At 39.0% G+C, this 21,676-nt stretch overlaps 3 protein-coding genes and 1 pseudogene across 5 annotated transcripts; 3 read left to right on the top strand and 1 right to left on the bottom strand.

Annotated features, from left to right (window-relative positions):
* Nucleotides 1-173: 173 nt before the first annotated feature.
* LOC149010305 (uncharacterized) lies at nucleotides 174-5,137 on the bottom strand. 2 transcript variants are annotated; one of them, XM_089164090.1, is made up of 8 exons: nucleotides 4,297-5,137; nucleotides 3,931-4,036; nucleotides 2,968-3,830; nucleotides 2,665-2,770; nucleotides 2,240-2,560; nucleotides 1,707-2,149; nucleotides 567-665; nucleotides 174-467 (listed from the first exon to the last, which is right to left on the bottom strand). In XM_089164090.1, the coding sequence occupies exons 1-8, from the start codon at nucleotides 5,080-5,082 to the stop codon at nucleotides 396-398; spliced, it is 2,796 nt and encodes a 931-aa protein (XP_089020216.1). In that variant the 5' UTR covers nucleotides 5,083-5,137; the 3' UTR covers nucleotides 174-395. The 2 variants fall into 2 exon arrangements, with proteins under 2 accessions (XP_089020216.1, XP_089020215.1); XM_089164089.1 differs by having other exon boundaries at nucleotides 1,707-2,560.
* Nucleotides 5,138-6,392: 1,255 nt separating this feature from the next.
* Nucleotides 6,393-7,957, top strand: LOC149010306 (phloretin 4'-O-glucosyltransferase-like). Its single transcript, XM_089162181.1, is given in 2 exon segments — nucleotides 6,393-7,253; nucleotides 7,255-7,957. Coding segments are annotated over 2 exon segments (1,392 nt in total). The 5' UTR covers nucleotides 6,393-6,432; the 3' UTR covers nucleotides 7,826-7,957.
* A 1,391-nt stretch (nucleotides 7,958-9,348) lies between these two features.
* LOC149010307 (phloretin 4'-O-glucosyltransferase pseudogene) lies at nucleotides 9,349-11,118 on the top strand (annotated as a pseudogene).
* A 4,519-nt stretch (nucleotides 11,119-15,637) lies between these two features.
* Nucleotides 15,638-20,297, top strand: LOC149010308 (Leucine-rich repeat protein kinase family protein). 2 transcript variants are annotated; one of them, XR_016174643.1, is made up of 3 exons: nucleotides 15,638-18,036; nucleotides 18,687-20,014; nucleotides 20,106-20,295. XR_016174643.1 is itself a non-coding variant. In XM_089163468.1 (2 exons), exons 1-2 carry the CDS (start codon nucleotides 15,768-15,770, stop codon nucleotides 19,217-19,219), a joined length of 2,802 nt encoding a protein of 933 aa, XP_089019594.1. In that variant the 5' UTR covers nucleotides 15,638-15,767; the 3' UTR covers nucleotides 19,220-20,297. The 2 variants fall into 2 exon arrangements, 1 of the variants encoding a protein (XP_089019594.1); XM_089163468.1 differs by having other exon boundaries at nucleotides 18,687-20,297.
* Nucleotides 20,298-21,676: the final 1,379 nt, after the last annotated feature.

A 21,676-nucleotide genomic window follows, 5' to 3' on the forward strand; every position in this document is an offset into this window, starting at 1 on the left:
AAATTCTATACATGTTTCAATAGACTTTTTGGATGATTGAAAATATAATAAAAGAAAAGCAGGAAAAAGCATGAAAAGCCATTTCATCAAAGTGAGACGGCTGAGATTAAATGCAACTTCATGGTCCCTCTAAAGTTTGGGAGGGCAGGGGTTGGGGGGGGGGGGGGCGGGCGGGCGGGCTACAATCAGAACCCACAAGTTGCAGCTTCTTATAAAATATCCACCACAAGTACAATACATTGATTTATATGTCAAACCTTTTACTTAGGGTCATTCCTTGGCAAGAAATTTCTGATCTTGGAGCCAAACTCCACAGGTCTCCAAAACAGACTAACAATAATCAACTGCAATTTTATGGAAGCATGAAACTTCCTTCTGCTTAACCTGTACTTCGACTAACTGTTTGTGTTGCTCATTCTACAATTCTCAACTTGATTTGCGAAGCTTACCCTTGGCCGCTGCAAACCCTGTCAAGGAACAATTGGAGTAAGTTCTAAGACTGCAAAGAGGGGCTTTTTGTTAAAAATGCCATGAATGCATGGCTAAAATGCCAAGATAAGTCTTACAGTCATCCTGCAATGGATGTTAAGATCATTATTCATTTGAAGTAGCCGAGTTTTTGCCATTTCTTCAACTTCTAAGGCATTTGTGCATGCTTCGTTCACCTGCAAATGGATTAAAAAAATTCCAAACAGGGATTATTGTGAAACCATCTTTTTTATATTTCAGGTTAAAGTCAATTCTATTAAAAGACATTAAAAAGAGCTAAATTTGTTATAAAATGTTCAATAAAAACCATTGCCCGGAGGGCTCACAGGGACTAATCAACAGGGTAGGAGCCCATATACAATAAGTCCCTATTAACTCCCCCTTTCCCCACTTATCCTTGATAGTATTCGCTCTAATTGCATCCTTCATGCAAAAGTGTTGAAAGGAAAAAGAAGAAAAAAAAGAGTCATATTTAGGGGGAAAAAACACCTAGACTCTCAATAAGAGAAATGTCATATTTAATCTCTGTGGATTGTTATTGAATGACAATGAGCAACTCGTCTAGAATCCTAGTAGTAAGCGAGGCATATATCTCAGCAAGATACCATCAATTGTTCTGAATACCATATACTGCAAAATAAGAATTAATTTCGAAGGGTATCAGGATGGGCTCTTGGATCTAACACTGATCCACAACATGCTGACATAGTCAAATAATCTTAATCAGCATATCCATAAAATTTGCATTTGATGGCCAGAAAAAGAAAACTCTAGTTCAATTAAGATACATAAGAGAGTGCTTCAGGTGGATCAGAGCTGTCCAGGCAAAAAGGGTAAAAGAAGATGTAAATAAAAGTTGACTTTAGACTCCATAATGGGTAGATGCAATACATGTCGATCATTATTTACCCAACACCCAGGCTAAGATCATCACTAAAGAAAATTAACAAAGGTCTTTTCCTTTTGCCATGCAGCTATAGCTCTCTTCATTAAAAATGCCACCACATATTCACAATTATTTGCATTCTGGATTACATGAAAAACATTGTCCAAGAGGACAGGATGGGTAGCACAGTTTCAGGGTTAATATTCAAAACGCAAAATGAAAAGCCCATCCCATAAAACTACATGGAGGATATATGAAATACTTTATAATCAAATTATGAAACAAAATAGAACACAACCAGGAGGCATATTAAGGATCTATGTCACATTACCTGATTGAGTTCAAAAGCATCAAGTGCCTTTGAAGCGTCAGCGAATTTCCCCAATAGATTCCTCAAGCAATTTACCTCTGACATCAGAGATATAGCCACTTCCTCAGCATCTTGCAACTGATTTCTTGAGAACTCAAATGCCCTCTCAGCATGAAGGCGAAATGAGGAACAATTCAGACATGTGCAGGGCCCCCTGCATCCTCGTGGGTTTCTTTTGAGAATCCCCTTCGTACGACCAACCACTGGCTTTAAAGGAGGAAAAGTAGCTCCAAAGTTTGGTGAAACTTGACAAAAGCTGGGGGATTCTAGAGGCTTGACTTCAGCATGAAGTTTCATTGACATACAGTCCTCTTCAATTCCTATTGAAGGATGAGAAGAAATATGCAGAACACCCTGTTCTACCGTCTTAGCTTGAGGGCTGATGGATAGTCCAGCAGGTCGATCTGCTTTTGGAATAAAATCCACAGTATTACAAGTAAACAATTCACTAGAACTATTTGGCATTACTTGTTGAACTTGTGATAAACACTCACTGAACGAATTGGTTGGTGTTGTGATCATGGAGTCATTGGCTGTGGAAATAAAATTTCGTTCAGGCAAATTCTGGAGGGGAGGTTCAGTAGATGGTTGTCTAGTAGACCCTAAATTTGAGTGCTGAATCTCAGATGATGGAGATTCCCTCGGTATTTCAGGTGGAGTAGAAGCCAAACAATCCATTTGATGTCCAACATGTAAAAGTTCTGTGCTGACCCCTTTGATGGGAGTTTCCTTGGATGAAGAAAACAAAAAAGCTGGATCAGGCTTCTCCCCCACAGGCTTTTTAATATTCTCATGTTGATGAATTTTCACAGCACCTGAAAGAAATTGAAAATGGAACTGATTCATAATGAAGGAAACAGAAACCTTTACCATTTATCAAATATTATCTCAACATGAAGCAGAAAGGAGAAGAAGTTACTGGAATTATCTTTTGCAATATCTATAAGAAATGGCAACAATCGTCTGTAACTAAAGGAATTTGGGGCTTTGAATAGCTTCAACTGTGAACAAGAAGTAAGACCATCCTGCAAAATAACACCAACTCATTGACTTTGACCAAGAGAACTTCAGAACAAGTTCAAAGTCAGGAAAAATTAAGAAGTCAATTGGAAGAATTCATAATTCCCTATTTCTCAACTAAAATTGCAGAGAAAGAAGTATAAGATATAGCATAATTGCCATCTAAACTTAAATTTCAAAATGGGAACAAGAATCCCCTTACCATCCTACTCATAGTTCGGGGGCAGTCATTCTTGTTCATATCATGGTGAGACAACTCTTTGACAACACAACCATCATTGTCAGAAACCCTTCTACTCAATGGATTCTCCATTGCATGGTTTCTACTCTGTAAATCAAACTCCACTGTGGTCTCTACATTCTCCTTCACTTCCACTTTGCAGAAGATATCCACATCCGGAGGTGTTGTCTGAACCCACTTTTCCACAGACTCGTTACCGCTAAAGACTACCACACCATCTCCATTAACTTTCATCTCATCTTGACAGGAGTCCACTAGCAACTCCTTTTCATCTTTCACCTCCGGCAATTGGTGCTTTTCGGCAATTTGAGGATCAAAGCCCATTCTGCTTCTTCCATTCTCCTCTGCCTCCAATTTACATGTCACATCAGTATCAAGGGGTACTGTCTGAAAACAGTCACCATTGGAGAATACATCTCCACCTTGTAATTCAGAGTTTAGATTATTTTCTAGCGGACCTGAGCATAACTCAGCCGACTGATTAGATGCTCTTGCGACAGGAAATTGAAGCATCTCGAGATCTACATCTGCTGCAATGGTCCTTTGGTTGTTTTCAGGCAAATACTGAAGTTGAGATTCAATATTGGTTTGTCCAAGAGACACTAAATTCAAGTCCTGAAGGACAGATGAATCATTCAATGGAATTGTTTCTCCACTTTTTCCAGGTGGGTATGAAGCTAAACAACCCACAGGATGTCTTGGGGACAAAGGCTTAGTATTTGTCACCACGGGAATTTCATGAGACAAAGAAACTGAAACTGGCGGAACAGGCTTTTCCCCCAACGATTTTTCAACCTTCACGCATTCTCGAATTTCCAAAGCAGCTGAAAGGAATTGATTTGCAATCAAGGATATTAAAATCTCTAGCCATTTCTAATCTCTCAAAAAAAAAAAGGTAAAACAGCCTAAGGGGGAAGAAGTTACCCGAATTATCTTTTGCAATGTCCATCAGAAATGGCAACAATCTTCTGTAGCTGAAGGAATTTGAGCTTTTAACTAGCTTCATCCGTGAACACGGAACAAGACCATCCTGCAAAGTAGCCGCACCCCATCATTCAGCCTCCTTTTCTTTCTGGGATAGACTATAAAGTTTATTTACATTTAGTGAGCAAGCTACAAAGAAATGAGAATGATTAACTCCTCCCTGAACACATATCAGATAATGAACTACCCAGAACTGAAGAAGCGGCATCAGCTAATTATTAGGAGTTCAAATTAGGAGTTCTATAATATTAGACATAATAACCATTGAATCTTCGAGTCCAAATCGGGAAACAAGAAGCTGCTTACCATCCTGCTCCTGTGGCGGGGCCGATCATTCTTGTCCATGTTGATGCAGGCACCACTACTGTCTGAAACTCTTCTGCTCGATGGGTTCTCGAACTCCAGTGTACTCTTTCCACTGTTCTCTACTTCCGATTTACAGAAGACATCAACATCCGGAGGTGTTGTCTGAAGCCACTCTTCAGTAATATCATCTATGTCACCCAAAATCTCACTCTCCCCAATACTTTTCTTCTCACCTCGACAAGATTCATCCATCTCCGAGGTTTCTGTACATTGGAAATTAGAATCCACACCTAATTTGCTTCTCTCATTTTCCACCACCTCCGATTTACAGAATACATCAGCTAATTTAGGTTTCTGAAAACCCGCATCTTCTAAGATCTCACTACTACCATTCGAATAGCATTCATCTGTGATTGAAGCAGGAGAAAAAACCCGCCTGGAACGAAGATCCTTGATGGAGTTTTGAACAATTTCATTGTCAAAAATTTCACTGTCGGATGCTCTAGGGTTTCCCCTATACCAATTAGGCAACTGGACTTTGGTGTTGCGTTTTCTTGCGTGGGGGGAATAGGAACGAACATGGCCCGATCTGTTGCGCTGGACGAAGATCTCCGACCTCCTCCGAGTAAGGATCCCTGAGAAGGGATCGGTGGCGGAGTCGGGGGAACTCTGCTTTCGCTTCTTTGTCTTTGAACCTTCGCCTGCTGAATCTGCCATGGCGATTCTTGGGATTTGGATTCTGTATTTTCTGGGGTTCTTCCTTTTAGGGTCTGCGTTTGCAACCATTATTTGCGCAGCAACACACACGAGATAGTTTGCGAGTTCCAGTTTTCCACATTATGTTTTTGGCGGGAATGGGCGGGAAGGAAAAGAAGCTTGGATCTTCGCGCCAAAAGAAAAGTGAATAAAGAGGCCACTCAAGTTGTGGCCCACTTAAATCTTGATGCTGGACCGTCTTCAGTTGTTGCTATGAGCCCATTACATTGACGGACCAAACTAATCCAATCAATGTGGGCCTGTATGGGCTTGGGCCTCCATGAGTAAGCTTGTTTTTTGCTTTAAAGTCGATATATCGGAGGGAAATTTTATCTAGTCCATTTTTGATAAGGAAATGGACCATCCATTTCTTTATAGATATGTAACATGTGTCATAACATCACATCATGGCCACATAAATAACATGTGGTCATCTCAGTATCCGGCCCTCGAAGAAGTTCTAGACGCAACACCTTCCTTAAATGCGAAGACTAGGGGACGTGACTTGAGAGTAAGGGTCATTAAATATGTATTACTCAAAGATTATACGGAGGCAATGCAAAATTGAGACATTAGAGAATCTCAAGAAAACTTAAAAAAACTTTCAAAACTATATCAATTCTCGGCCACATAAATAACATGTGGTGTCTTTTATTCTTGCCCTTTTTGTCAAGGTGTGTGGCTCTCTTAAGTAGGACTATAATCCAAATCTCTTTTTGGTATCAATTATTATTTTCAATTATGAGATTCTCAATTATAATACTTTTTGTCCATTATGGCTTATGGTGAGAATTTCATTCTCTTTATTTATGTGCAAATTTACTTAAAGTTTTATAGTTAAGATGAAGGTAAAATAATCAATACATTTTTTTTTTATAAAAATCATATTTTCCCCTCATTTTCTAATACTTTTTTATTTTAATGTCAAATTTATTTTTCATTTTATAATTTATTTTCAACAAATTCATCAAACTTTTTTTCATTGTTGACCTATAATAACTTCTTGTACTTATTTCTTTTAAATGAACATAATTGGGAATCATAATTGATTAAAAAAAAAAAACCTTAATCTTCTGTTGGATTCATATGATTGGTTTATGGAATTTTCTTAATCATGTTACAATAGATTCTATATGACTGAGCTTTATAGTCTGTATTTTTATTTTTCTATGTTAATCACTTTGCAGTGAAAGCGCCAGCACATATCTCATCATAAAATGAAAATAAAAAAAAAATCAGAGACGAAAACGTAAGATCAAACGTGATGGGTGATACATGAATCTCTACTTAAGATCTTCCTTCCCAATAGAGTAATTCATGTACAACCAGTCACCAGTGATTCCAAGTCGACCCACCACCACCACCACACAGGCACCAGCAATGGAGCAGCCACACATCCTTCTAGTGACATTCACTTCTCAAGGCCACATCAACCCTAGTTTTCAATTCGCCAAACGCCTCATAAACATCGGTGTTCGAGTCACCTTCGTCACCGCCATCTCTGCTCACCGCCGAATGTTCAACACATCCTTTCCCCATGGCCTCACCTTTGCTCCTTTCTCCGATTCTTACAATGAAGGTTTGAAACCTACAGACGACGTCGATCACTATATGTCCGAGCTTCAACGCCATGGATCCAAAGCAGTCACTGACCTTGTTCTCAACTTCTCCAACAAAGGTTCACCTCTCACCTGCATAGTTTATACAACCCTAATACCATGGGCAGGTACTGTTGCAGTTAAGTTGAAAGTCCCTTCAGCTCTGCTATGGATTCAACCTGCAACGGTTCTTGACATTTACTATTATTATTTCAATGGCTATGGAGATCTTCTTTCTAATGATACTGACCCCTCCTTGCCAATAGAGCTCCCTGGGCTACCGGTTCTCACCTATCGTGACATTCCTTCTTTCTTCCTCCCATCAAACCCTTACACTTTTGCACTCAAAGAACTTAAAATTCACTTTCAAATCCTTGAACAAGAACCCAAACCACCAGTTCTTGTGAACAGCTTTGATGCATTGGAAATCCAAGGACTTAAAGCTGTTGATAAGCTTAACATGGTTGCCATAGGGCCCTTGATTCCGTCGGCTTATTTAGATGGAAAGGACCCATCTGATAAATCATTTGGAGCAGATCTATTCAAAGCAGACTCAACGGACTACAAAGAGTGGTTGGATTCAAAACCTAATTCTTCTGTGGTTTGTGTCTTTTGGAAGTATTGCTGTGCTACCAAAGCAACAATTGGAAGCTCTTGCAGATGGATTGTTGAAAAGTCGCCGGCCCTTCTTGTGGGTCATCAGGTCAGACAAGGGAGCTGAAAATGAAGAAGAAAACAAGATATTGAATAGATGGGAGGAGCTGAAAAGACAAGGGTTGATAGTTTCTTGGTGTTCACAAGTAGAGGTTCTATCTCACCCTTCCTTGGGTTGTTTTGTAACACATTGTGGGTGGAACTCTACACTGGAGAGCCTAGTTACTGGAGTACCTGTAGTTGCATTTCCACAATGGACTGATCAGCCAACAGCTGCGAAGCTAATCCAAGATGTTTGGAAGACTGGAGTTAGGGTGAAGGTTAAGGAAGAAGATGGAGAAAGCATTGTGGAGAGTGAGGAGATTGTGAGGTGCTTGGAAAAGGTGGTGGAAGGAGAGAGTGGGGATGAGGAGATGAGGAAGAATGCAAAGCATTGGAGGGATTTGGCAAGAGAAGCTGCAAAGGAGGGAGGTTCTTCGGATAGGAATCTCAAAGCTTTTGTGAATGAGATGGCTAATTAAGAAGAATCCAGATCTTCATTTCCTTTCTCTCCTTTTTGTCAAAATTCAATGATTCTTGTAGTTTTGTCATGAGTCGTACTTATTAAATGGTTATTAAGTTGTAATTTTATTAATACATACTGTAATAAACATCCTACAAACTTTTGATATAATCTATCAACAAAGTGGTAAAAACATTTTACCAAATTACAAATAATCTATAACTACCATAAATTATTGTTGTGAATTTTGTACTGATTAAATCTAACAGGATGAAATCAGGTCCAATCAGGACTGTATAAGAGTAAATAGAATTAGGTTTGATTTGAGGTTCTTGGATCTTAGGGTATATGGGCAAGTGACAGGTTATTCATCTGACTTCAAATCCTCTAAAGTGGGAGGATTGTATTCTTTTCATACTCCACCTTATATTTAAGAAGAGAGTCCATCTCTAATCTACTTTATTTATGTTTAGGGATTCAAGTTTTCTACTGACATAAAAATTAATTTTTGAATTTTTCATACCACATGTTCAAATTTTTAACACATGTCAAATCTTGAAGTAAGATTTGAAATCTCTGGATTCATGAATTTGAGAATTATACCTGTTTGGTTGTAAAAATTTCTAGATTCATGAAATTTAGAGATTCACCTTTTTACACTAAAAACGTGAATCTGTAGATTTATAGGTAAGGGGTGAAATCTAGAGATTTTAAAAAAGCTATACATTTACTCATTCACAAAAATTACGTCGATCAAATAGTTTTTTAGGATGAATCCACAAATTTCATTCAACAATCAAACATTTAATTTTATAGTTATGACTCCATAGATTTGAAATCTCCAGATTCATGTAACCAAACAGCCAAAACAATCATTAATAGTACTAAGATCTATGTGGGTTAGATAATCTGGCCTCCCTCCTATGTATATATCAAAGAGAGGATGTGTTTCTATCCTCAAGGGGTAGAAGGTAGAGAATCCCAACAACTCGAACAAGTCACTATTGTTTATCTTTATTTTTGGCTCTTTTGTAAATTTATTTTCAGCCTGCAAGGATGTTTGATTGTAAATTATGGAGAATTTAAACCTAAAATTAAGTAAAGCACAGGGTTTAATGTACACTTGAACCCCTACCAGAAAAAATAGATTCCATGCATGTCATCTTTACAAAATTGTGTTGCCGAACTCGTGAAATTGCTTCAATGCTATGGTCGTGCAACCTACAATTGAGATCGAAACTTGAATTTCAATCATTCGTTTTGCCTTGTTTCACGTGAGTAAATTTTAGAAGTATTTCGGCAAAAAAATTTGATTTAGACCGTGTTGCATTTTATTGTGTAGCACCCAAATAGGGTTGGCCAACTCAACTCGGCCAGTTCATTCACTTAATGAATATAAAAGTAGCTGAACGCATTGTCTTTCCATAAATACTCCACACCCACCTGTCGGATTTGCTAGTGTCCACAAACAACATGGTGGATACGTCACTGCAAACGTCAAACCTAACCAATTGAATTTGAAATATGATTGATTTCTCCTAACTGGGTTTCTATAGATACACATGTTCTTCTCTTCACTAAAGCCTATAGAGTTCCAGTGTCTCAGTTTTTCTTCTTCACTCCTACCATGGCCACTGGCCACTCACTTCATTTCCTGGTGATTTCATTTCCTGCTCAAAGCCACATAAACCCAGCTCTACAATTCGCCAAACGCCTCATACGCACTGGTGCTCATGTCACCTTCGTCACCAGTCTCTCTGCTCACCGTCGCATGACCAAAACCGCCGCCTCCCTTGGCCTAACCTATGCTTCCTTCTCAGATGGCTACGACGATGTCTTCTTACCCAGTGATGACTTCCTTAACTACATGTCTCAACTTAAAAGCTGCAGCTCCCAAGCTCTCACTGACCTCACCGTCACCGCTGCTAAAGATGGCCGGCCGGTGACCTGCATTTTCTACAACTTCCTCCTTTCATGGGTTGCTGAGTTGGCTCGTGACCTCCACGTGCCATCCGCCGTCCTTTGGATTCAACCCGCCGCCCTTTTTGACCTTTACTACTACTACTTCCATGGCTATGGAGATCTCATCCATCAGAAAAACAATGACCCCTCTTTTTCCATAAAATTACCAGGACTACCACTGCTCACCGCTCAAGATCTACCTTCCTTCTTCTTTCCGTCCGATGAGAATCTCTCTCACCCTCAAGTTATGCCTTTCGTCGAAGAACTCATGCAGAATCTGGCGAAAGAAAGTAAAGCTAGGGTTTTGGTTAACTCGTTTGAAGCCCTAGAAGCTGAAGCCTTAAGAGCAATCGATAAATTTAACGTAGTTGCGGTTGGGCCATTTATTCCGTCGGCTTTCTCCGACGGAAAAGATTCTTCAGATACTTCTTTTGGAGGAGATATGGTGGTTGATAGCTCGAGGGATTGTATAGATTGGTTGAGTTCAAAGCCGGAAGCATCAGTTGTTTACGTTTCTTTTGGAACTACGACGGTGTTATCGAAGGATCAGGTGAGAGAGATTGCAAATGGGTTATTAGATTGCCGCCGGCCATTCTTGTGGGTAATCCGACCAGCTCCGGCGAACGGAAAAGAAGAAGAAGAAGAAGAGTTAGTGGAAAACATGGAAGAAATAAAGAAACATGGACTGATCATACCTTGGTGTTCACAGGTGGAAGTTCTTTGCCACCCTTCAGTTGGGTGTTTCGTGACGCACTGTGGTTGGAATTCAACGTTAGAATGTTTGGTTGCCGGAGTTCCGATGGTAACGTTTCCACAGTGGTCGGATCAAGCTACGAATGCAAAGCTGATAAAAGATGTCTGGAAGACAGGTTTGAGGTTGCATTTGAATGAGAAAGGGTTGGTCGAAGGAGATGAACTTAAGAGGTGTGTGGAAATAGTAATGGAAGGAGAAAGTGGTGAAGAGATGAGAAGAAATGCTAAGAGATGGAAAGAGCTGGCTAGAGAAGCTGTGATGGAAGGTGGCTCGTCGGTTAAGAACCTCCAATCAATAATGGATGAGGTTCAAGAGGTCATTCCGGCCTAAGAGTTATCACGCCACAGGTCTGAATCGTCTGATGTAGTGCATTTATCATGGTGGTTGAAAGCTTCTTTCTTCTTTTTGTACATGGTGGACCGCAGGTGTACATAAACACCCAAGGGAAGGTCATAATGAAGAGGAGTGAGGTCTACCTTAAAAACCCCATTGATCCCTACGTTAGTAGTTTGATAGTATTTAATTCCTATGATTGTGGTTGTGTCATCTCATCCAAATGCTAATATGTAGAGACAAAAAAAAACCCTTTAAACTTATATATGTGTTATGATGAAATAGTCTTGATTGGATTGGTTGTACATCCGACCCCTTTTATTGTAGATAATTCTTATTGTAACTCAAAATCAGCTAGTCTAGAGAATTTAATGTAAGTGCCATTTTTAAGCAAACAAAAAACGAAAAAAAATGGGCTTCATAAACATGGTTGAAATAGACCTTAACGGGTTGCACTATAAGAAAATCTACGTCCTCAGATAGCTTACACACATGTTGATTACATCGTCAAAGTAGTTTTTATATATAACTTAAATATACCACTAGGGAGATCGAATCTTTAAACTTTTCATTAAGAAGCATTTGTCATTGTCAATAGGCCGACTCTTACGTTATGATAAGGTAGAAAATTCTTAACTACTATTCTGTACATATATTCCGTATTCTTATGGAAATGGTACGAAATATTTTCAGATTGACTGTAGGAATCAGCCCATGGAAATCCCAATAGAAGTGAGATTGGTCATGTAAATTACTGAAGGCATAAGATATTGGACACTAAATTTCGTCTTATATGATGTAGTGAAACCTAGTCAACTAGCCCAAACCAAAGCCAAAACCAAAGTAAAGCCCCTAATTTGTTTTCCTTTTTTAAGTAGGTCCCTAATTTCAAATATCAATGAAGAAGTCTTGATTCTAGGGGGCATCAGAAGACTAGAAACATAATCAAATCACTTTATTTATTTATTTATTTATTTTATGCTTTTGGTAAACTTCTTTATTCATCCTTGCAAACTAATAGAATACGTTCAGATCCTCTATCCTCAACTGACTGTGTCCCGATGATGTGAGTATGGGGTTCACTATTTGATATGGACAGACTTGATGTAGTGTGGACCCCACACTTCAATGTAGGAGTATGAGAGCACATTCAATAGAACAAAATTACACCACTTGCATTTTTCAATTTTCATAAAACAACCTAGACAAACACCAACCACACCAAACCACTCACCCCATTCTCCCTCCCAACCCGCACCCACCGTTTTTCATCAGTCGTACCTGTTGCTCCAAAATCCGCCTGCTCCGGTCCAGGCAAGAAGCTTTTTGAACCAAGTATCTGCGAACAAAAGAACATGTGAGAGCAGGCTATCTCTGCGGACAGGAAGCCGATTAAATTAGACTTTAGATAACAAAATTTCTCTCAGAGATGAATAAATGCCCAAAAAGATGAAGTTCTCTTGAGTAGATGTGGGAGTTATTTCAGTTTGAACTTGACTTAGTTTTGCTTAGCTTTGCCCACAGAAGAAGGTATATGTGACCGTTCTTGTACCAGAAGAATATCATGATTCATAGAGAAGATGAATTCCCAAGAGGAAAACTAAAGCGAATGTTAAGCTTGTGCGTGAAACAATTAGTTTGAGGCACTCTTTAGAGATCTATAGACATCCTTGTCAAAAACTTACTCTAGATGTGACATGTCTCTTTATGAACTCTCGATAAACCGGCGAAAAGCAATTTACAAAGGGATTTTAGCCTGTTGGTTTATCTCTTGATAATCGCATATCATTAAATGCATAGATATGGTACATTAAATGCTGAATTTAATGCATACAAGTGTATAAGGAGAGCTTCGTATCCGATTGTGATCTTACCGACTAGTGAAAGTTGAGGCGTCCGTCGAGTGGCATCTCCAGAATGAAACTGCCGCCAAGTGGCTGGGCTAGTAACCATTCTCAGGGGAGTGCCAAGTAGCTACTTCGAAGATTGTCTTCCGAAGAGTGCCGATGCGTGACAACTTATTAAGCCAAACTTGGTTGACCCTAATTCATGTGACTTATATTGGTTCGAAAGTATCAAAAACTATTTGGCAATAATAATACCCAAATAAAAGTGGCCCCATATAGCGTTGCGTGTTCAGAGGGCCACATTAGCAAGAATGGTTGATGCTTGTCACATATTATGAGTATTCGATGAGAAAACTTTGATAGCTTGTATTATGGTGCCTAGTGGCTTGGCCAAGTTTTCTTAATTTATAAAAACAAAGAAAAAAGAAGAGAAAAAGCTGATCTTGAAATCAGGAAGGATGAGAATGATCAGACATTGACATGAGATTCCAATGAGAGGTTTGATCAGCCATTGACATGATCTTGAAATCAGGAAGGATGGGCTTCATTCTCTCATTTTGTTTCCTTACTTAAAAGTATAGTTAGTTTTGAAGTACACATAAGAGTTACATGCACTGATCCATTACTTCCCTCTTAGTGGTCTTAATCTCACTCCCAAGTGGTTTGGTAAACCTCATGTACTAAGTTTGAATCTTCTCTGCTCTTCATTTTCTTGCATTAGACAGTTGTATGCTCTTTGGCCTGGACATAAGTGCTACCGGCTTCTGTGGACTATACTAGGCCTCCGGTGGGGCTCTGCTGACGGGGCCAGTGCTTGTGCTGGTAGTGCACAGGGCTAATGCTTGCATAGGTCTCACTCGATAAAAAGTATGTATACATTCTAAATTATGTATTTTTATTCTATGTATATATGATATATGGACTTCAAGTTAATATATGTGAGATTTCATCACTTGATCTAGTTAGTCATTTTATTTTGTTGACTTGTTATATATTTAATCATTCTATTAAACAATTCATGTATGTTGATAATTCTATGTTTTGTATGCAATACAGTTTATACTTGTCAAAACCAATCATTTGTTAGTTTACTTGAATGATAAATTTCTATTGGTTTTTTGTTTTTTGGTTAAATACTAGTTCCATTATACTGATTATACTTTAAACAGGTTAGAGGTAATAAATCATATGAAATGACGTCATATAAGGCTTGAAACTTAGAGTCGAAATTTCACCAAAAAAAAAATCATATGTTTCGATCGAAATTGTCGGCCTTTTTTTGCGTCGAAATCTTGGATTTGATTGAAATTTTTTCCTAGGCAAGAGAATTGCTCTAGTGGTAGAATAGTAGAGTTTAGACACTGAATTCAACGTGTTTAGATACAGTCTAAACAAAATTATTGTTGACCCTCTCTATTGTAACTTAATTACAAAGTTGACTATGTTCCTTACAAAATTATTGTTTGTTGAGAATTTGTAGAAGAATCTTCATGAACACTTGAAATGTTGTAGCAGTAATCACAATATTTCGTCAGAGTTGAATCGTACCAAAAGTACTTCCTTTAACATATCTAGACACTCCAATTTGTGCAATATGGATTTTAAATTTCTAAGTATCAATTTTTGTATGCATTGGGCTTGCATGAATTGAGGAGAGATCAGATAGTGGATCCACTATTTTCCATCTCTAACAAGTTTCAGATGGATAACATGTGGAATTCTTTTTGTCTCAAAGATGGTGTCTTTTAGCGAACCCAATTCTTTTGAGGATAGCATGAAACATCAAAAGTGGTTGGAGAGATTCAGGGGTGAGAAGATCTCTCTTGAAGAAAATGAAAGAAAAGGGAACAAATTAGTTCAACAGAGGATGTGAATCATTGTCGATCCTCAATCCTTCAGCTGGGAAAGAAAAGAAGCATACTGCAGCAATTTGGGTTTGTTTAGGGTTTGAGTCAATTTGGTTTAATTCAGTTGGGTTTGGGTCAATCCGGTTTAAAATCAATTGGGTTTGTTTCACTAAAGTTTAGCTTCAAATTAGAAAATAGACTCTTATCCAATGATTGTATATGGCACACTGTAGTTACATGTAAAATCTAAGATCTAAGATTAGATTGGTAATTTTAAATAGTACAGAAAATAAATTAATAATTAAACTATATTACAAGACGATAATAATAATTATTTGTTTTGTGATTTTTTTTTAAAATTCGATAATATCATAGTTTCCATTTATAGATGATACTTTACCATTCTTATATAAAAGAATTTCTTCTCTTTAATTTTATTATGGACTGTCATTACTCATCACTACTGATGAAAAAACCAGAAAACAGATCGGTCATACTAAAACAGGATAAATACAGAAAATAGGAAATATCAATTATACCTTTCTATTTTCAATGATATGTCAGTAATATCCAGATTCCAAAATTACCATTATATTTTTCCTAAATAGGGTAAAAGGGTAAATGCAAGATCCAGAGCATCTACTGGATCCTGTAAGGTGGCTTCGTGGAAGTGGTCACTGATCATCCAATGGCCAAGTTGGTTAGTTGAATACGTGTCGGGCTGCATGAGAGCGCGAATCTTGATGCGGATCCAACCAGATCAGCCGTTGGATAAGTACTGGTGTGCGGGGCCCACCATATATGTCCAATGAGCATATACGTGGTTACTTAACGAGAATCCACGGTTACCATCTGAAAGACAATCCATCAATTTATTGTATTTATTTTTTTTCGAATCTTGGATGACAGCTGGCATAGAGTAATTTGACAGACATGTGCTTTTTTTTTTTTTGGTAAAAAGAATTTGACAGATACAATGCTGAGGTGAGAGGCTACTTTAGTAATTTGACAAACACGCGTTCCGCCGAAATAACCAACTATGCTTAAAAGCAACCCTTCGGCTTCTCCTCCGTCTTAGCCAACTTCAGATCGCAACCCCTCGAAACCAGGCTACAAACTCTCTTTCTCTCTCTTCTCTTCTCTTCTTGTACCTGCGCTTGTCTGTGTTTATCGTGAGTTTCTCTCACTCTCTCTCTCACTCTCGCGGTAACCACCGCAATGGGAGAACGCAAAACCCTCGGTTTTCCTTGGGTTCTGATCATCTTTTCCTTTTCTGTCATCTTCCTCTGTCTCTTCTCTCCGGCCACCGCAGACGACGCTGCTATTATGAAGGAGTTCGCCAAATCTCTCTCCTCAGCTCCTTCAGGCTGGTCAGGTAACGATCCATGTTCATGGACAGGCATTATCTGCGACAGCTCGAAGAGGGTCACAGCTATTAACCTTGCTTCAAAGAATCTAGCTGGTTCCCTTCCTTCAGATCTCAATCAACTCACCGAGCTTCGAGTCCTCTCTGTTCAAAACAATAACCTTGAAGGTCCATTACCCACCCTTGCAAATCTCTCAAATCTCCAGGAGGTTTACTTAGACGGCAATTACTTCACATCTATTCCTTCTACTTTCTTCAACGGTCTGACTAGTTTGCAGAATATTAGTCTGAACCAAAATGGCAACCTGAAACCATGGACAATCCCTGCAAGTCTCGCAGATTCGTTGAGTCTGGTCAATTTCTACGCGAGCAACGCTAGTGCTGTGGGTACCATCGCGGATATTTTTGGGTCGTTTTCGAATTTGCAATCGTTACGGCTTTCCTACAACAATCTCACAGGTTCTCTGCCCAACTCCTTTGCAGGGAGTGGAATTAAAAACCTTTGGCTAAACAATCAGCTTCTGGGTTTGTCTGGAACGATTGATGTTATAGGAAAAATGAGTCAACTCAGTCAGGTATGGCTCCATCAGAATGCATTTACAGGGTCGATTCCAGATCTTTCGAACTGTACCTCTCTGTTTGATCTTCAGCTTCGTGGCAATCAATTCACTGGGGTAATACCTTCTTCGGTAATGTCGCTGCCTCAGTTGGTTAATATTTCTCTCGACAACAATAAATTACAAGGTCCTTTCCCGAGTTTTGCTGATGGCGTGAAGGTGTCCCTTGGGACAACTAACAATTTCTGTAAATCAACGGCGGGTCCTTGTGCAGCTCAGGTGACGACATTGCTTGCCATTGCTGGAGCCCTTGGTTACCCAATGACCTTGGCAACTTCCTGGCAAGGGAATGATCCGTGCCAAAGCTGGACTTTTATTTCGTGTGATGCGCAGCAGAAGAATGTAACAATAGTTAACTTCGGGAAACAGGGCTTCACCGGAACGATCTCACCTGCTTTTGCTAACCTTACTTCATTGAAAATTTTGCGGTTGAATGACAACAATCTCAGCGGCCCGATTCCAGCTGCTCTGACGAGCTTGACTCAGCTCCAAACTGTTGATGTCTCTAATAATAACCTTTCTGGACCAATTCCAGTTTTCCCTGCTAGCGTGACACTGAAATCGACAGGTAATAAGTATCTCGGTAGCAATTCAACTTCTGGAGGTAATGGAAGCCAAGGATCCACTCCAGTTTCCGGATCTTCTCCGGAAAGTAACGACCCATCTTCCGGAGGATCAAAGAGCAATACTGGTATGATTGCTGGTGTAGTGGTTGCAGTTGTGATTTTTATGGCTCTGGCAGCTTTTGGCATACTTTATGCTAAGAAACGCAAACAGAAATCTGGGTTGGTCGCACTTCCTCAGAATGACAAGGAAACGGGGAGGAATGGAGCAGCGGGTGTTTCAAATGGAAATGGTGGGTTGGGAAGTGAATTACAAAGTCAAAGCAGTGATACTAGCGATGTCCAGGTTTATGATGGTGGAAATGTTGCTATTTCAATCCAAGTTCTAAAAGAGGTGACAAACAACTTCAGTGTACACAACATATTGGGTAGAGGAGGATTTGGAGTTGTCTACAAAGGAGTACTCCATGATGGGACGCAAATCGCAGTGAAGAGGATGGAATCTAATGCAATGGGTACAAAGGGGATGAGTGAATTTCAGGCGGAGATTGCAGTTCTTACTAAGGTTAGACACAGGCATCTGGTCGCACTTCTGGGGTTCTGCGTCAATGGCAGTGAGAGGCTTTTGGTGTATGAGTATATGCCACAGGGAACTCTGGGGGAGCATTTATTTGAATGGAGTGAAAAAGGTTATTCTCCTCTCACATGGAAGCAGAGGGTGATTGTTGCCCTGGATGTAGCGAGGGGAGTAGAATATCTTCATGGCCTGGCACAGCAGAGCTTCATCCATAGAGATTTAAAGCCCTCGAATGTACTTCTTGGGGATGACATGAGAGCTAAGGTTTCTGATTTTGGTTTAGTGAAGAATGCCCCTGATGGGAAATATTCCGTTGAGACTCGGTTGGCAGGAACATTTGGGTATCTTGCACCTGAATATGCTGGTATGTATGCGCTGCGTTCTCTTGAATTCATGTGTTTGAATTATTCCATTGATGCTTTTTTGGAAATTGTGAAGAAATTCTGAAACACAACTCAAGCCAAATCCTTGAAACTACTATATCCTTATAAGCCCTGTGAGATTTCATTTTACTAATAGCAGTCTAAAGTGTTGCAAAGCTCATCCCCGATCTGCACAATTCTAACATCTGAACAAGTTTTGAGAATAGCTTGTATTGCATTCACTTGTTTTCACAGTTTTATCTGTTATTCTCCTAGGTGAAATTGTTTTAGAAATTTCTCATGTCCTGCTTTAGTTTACTTCTGTCTTGCTTCCTTGTACCTTCTGAGTGCTTGCATATTTGAGAAGCACCACCACGATGTTGACTTGAAGCCTGTTGCTAAAAAGTGATGGGTTCTGCCTTGTTGTTAGGCAGTAGCAGCGTAACAAAACTTCGAACTCATTTAGTCTTATCTCAAGCAATGTTCTGCTACTAATCTCTTTAATTATGTCTTGTCTATGTAGAATGCTATATAATACTGTTGCACATTCCTCTTCTACTTTTGTCTTCAAGTTGGATGACGACTTCGCTAATTCTGTGTTTTTGATTTGCATAACCATGTACTAAAACTTATAATTTGTGTCTTCTAACAGCAACTGGGAGGGTGACCACAAAGGTTGATGTTTATGCATATGGTGTCATCTTAATGGAGCTGATTACTGGTAGAAAAGCACTCGATGAAACCATGCCAGATGATAGAACACATCTAGTAACATGGTTCCGTAGAGTCCTGATCAACAAGGATAACATTGGAAAAGCTATTGATCCCTCACTTGATCCTGATGATGAGACCTTTGAGCACATCTGTAAGGTGGCAGAGCTTGCAGGTCATTGTACAGCTCGTGAACCTTCTCAGAGGCCGGATATGGGGCATGCAGTGAACATCTTGGCTCCTCTAGTAGAACAGTGGAAACCCAGTTCTCACCACGATGGAGATAGTTATGCCATTGACCTTGATATGAGCCTACCTGAAGTTGTAGAGCAATGGCAATCTGAAGGCACCTCTAGAGTTGTTGGTGATTCCTTCTTTGACAGAAGCATAATGAGTCGTGACAATACCCAATCTAGCATTCCTCCTCAACCTTCGAGTTTTGGTGCCTCATTCAAGTCCACAGATGGTCGATGATCAGAGAGAGAGTCAAATTTTGAAGAGACAATGGAAGGACATACTGCCCCACTGAAAATCCTGATAAGAGTTCCCCATGAAAACATCGATCTTTCAATTTCATTTCTTCTGTTCAACAACTGTATAGCTATCGGGCAAGTACTCCTCAAGATACTATCTTTTATCTTTTATCGCACGGCTTGAGAGATACGTGTTTCTTGTTTTTGGATTCTCTTCTGTAAAGTACAGATTGATTGGCAGAGGGTGTAGAAGACAATGGGAAGGAGGGAGTTTTAATGGCAGAATGGTTTGAACTGCCAAAGATGAAAACACAAGTTTGTATGATTTAGATTATTCATTTTTACCTGGTTTCAGAGCTGTTGGTTCAAAATTCCAGTGTATTACAAGTTCTATAATTGACTTCTGGATGAATCAATATTAATTTTGGGGTACTCTTCATATTTTGTTTATTTGCTTCCAAATTCTAGTGCTGTTCATTGGTAAAGCAACATTTGAAATGGGTTGCCATGGATGTGAATGTGACTATGTGAGGTATCTTTCAGGCTTTCTGTTCTGCTGTATTCTCTCTTTTGTTGGTTGTTCTGGTTGGATTCTTGAAGTTGAAGATTTCCTCAATGACATGGGAAGAGAGTGATTAAAGGCGCATGTTGAGGTGTTATAGTAAAAGCAATTATTTCTTTATACGACTGCTCAGTGATGGCACATGTGGTGGTTGCAGGTTACCCTTGGTAGGGAAGAAACTCATCTGTGTTCTGTTTGGTTGGTTTTCTTGAGTTGAGATTGTGACATTAACAGGTAGACAAAGTTGAAACGATTCTTCTTTAATAAAGATGATCTGTGATTGCTCTTTTAATCACTTTTTGTTTTTGACTCTAAATATATGCAGATAGCTAGAGTGGATAATTTCAGATGAGCTTGAGGAAAGAAACAGTTTGAGAGGCTTGAGGGACCAAGAGAATGAGCTGAGTCCAGCTATTTTGGTGTAATTGTAGTTGAATGGTTGGCTTTCTTAAGACTGTTAGGTCCCACATGATTGATTTGTAAGATAAACATCTGAGGATTTGACAGATCTGTTTTAATGCTTTAATTAAAAATTAAGAAATCTAAGTTTAAGACTTAAAAGCCATGTTTAATGGATATTTACATACATGGTCCTAAATATAATTGTAACTAAAAAATTAAAATACCAACCAAGGTGCCGTTTGGTTTTATTTATGTCATAGGAGAATGTTCTTCACACAGGTGTCCTTTTCGGTTCCCTTTTTTGAGTTCTTTGTAATTATCTAAATACCAAATTATTAATCTGCCAGCTTTGCTACTAATTATAAAATGGCATTATTAATCCTTTATTCAAAAGAAATGAAAATAATTAGGAAATTGTAAACATCTCTAATCTTTTTTTGGGGTAAAGTCAACATCTCTATCAATTGTTGGATTTCATCTATTCATAAGGACAGGAATGGTAACTAATCCTTGGATTCTTGCCTCTTGGCATGGATAAGGCAGTTCATATGATTCTCATCTGCTTTGATTGCAGAGATGGCTTCAACAATCCCCACATGCATTAGCATCAGAAAAATTCTATGCTGATAAGCTTTACTCCTTTTGTTTTAGCACCTCAGAAAGGTCTGATTGATTTTTCCATAGCAGAGGTCACATGATTCTCAATAATAATTCAACCATTTATGCTCGACAACTTTATTATTTTTTCCTTTAAGATGTGGGAAGTCTCCTCAAAGCTACCTAACTTCTTTTTAAAATTGATTAGACTTTTGGGTTTTAAATGATTTCAACCTCTTTGTGATTCCAGGTGACATTTCCCATAAAAGGCTGTCAAGCAGGTCGGTAGATTCATGTCAAAACAAGATTTTGGGTGATTTACAGTTTTACTTCACTTGAGTTTGTATGAAATTAACCCTTCCTATCCTTCTTTTCGAAGTGGAAAATTTTGATAAAATGGAACCCTGACCAAGTAGTGATGGTGATTTCTGGGTAAGAGTCAAATTCTTCAGAAAAGATATGCAAATAGATCCTATGATGGTCCAACACAAGTTTCCCAGATCCGGACAGACCATTTAGACACAGGGGATCTCAAATTCTCAATTCACCTAGTCATTTGGATGTTCAGCTAATCAAACAATAGCTGAAGACCATAGGGAGCAAAATCATTAGAGGTTATGAACCCTAGGTACCTAATGCAGAGTAGAAGCGCTTGAAGCTCAACTAAACAATGACAGCCCAGATTTAAGGTGAGATTATATCTTTCTGATTACAACTATCAGAAATGGTCTTTGTGAACTTAAAGAAAGAAGACAACCAGCTCAGACCACAAGTTGGTATACATTTCCCACCCTAAGTTTTGTGACAGTTAAGACAGAGTGGAATCAAGGACAGCAAATGAGCAAAATATGCAAAAACACAATCTGGAGTCCTGTGGGAGTAGGTGAACTGAGGCAA

The sequence above is a fragment of the Hakea prostrata genome, chromosome 7, assembly GCF_041222555.1.
Source record: "Hakea prostrata isolate BN-2017 chromosome 7, UWA_Hpros_2, whole genome shotgun sequence".
In the NCBI taxonomy this organism is placed as follows: domain Eukaryota; kingdom Viridiplantae; phylum Streptophyta; class Magnoliopsida; order Proteales; family Proteaceae; genus Hakea; species Hakea prostrata.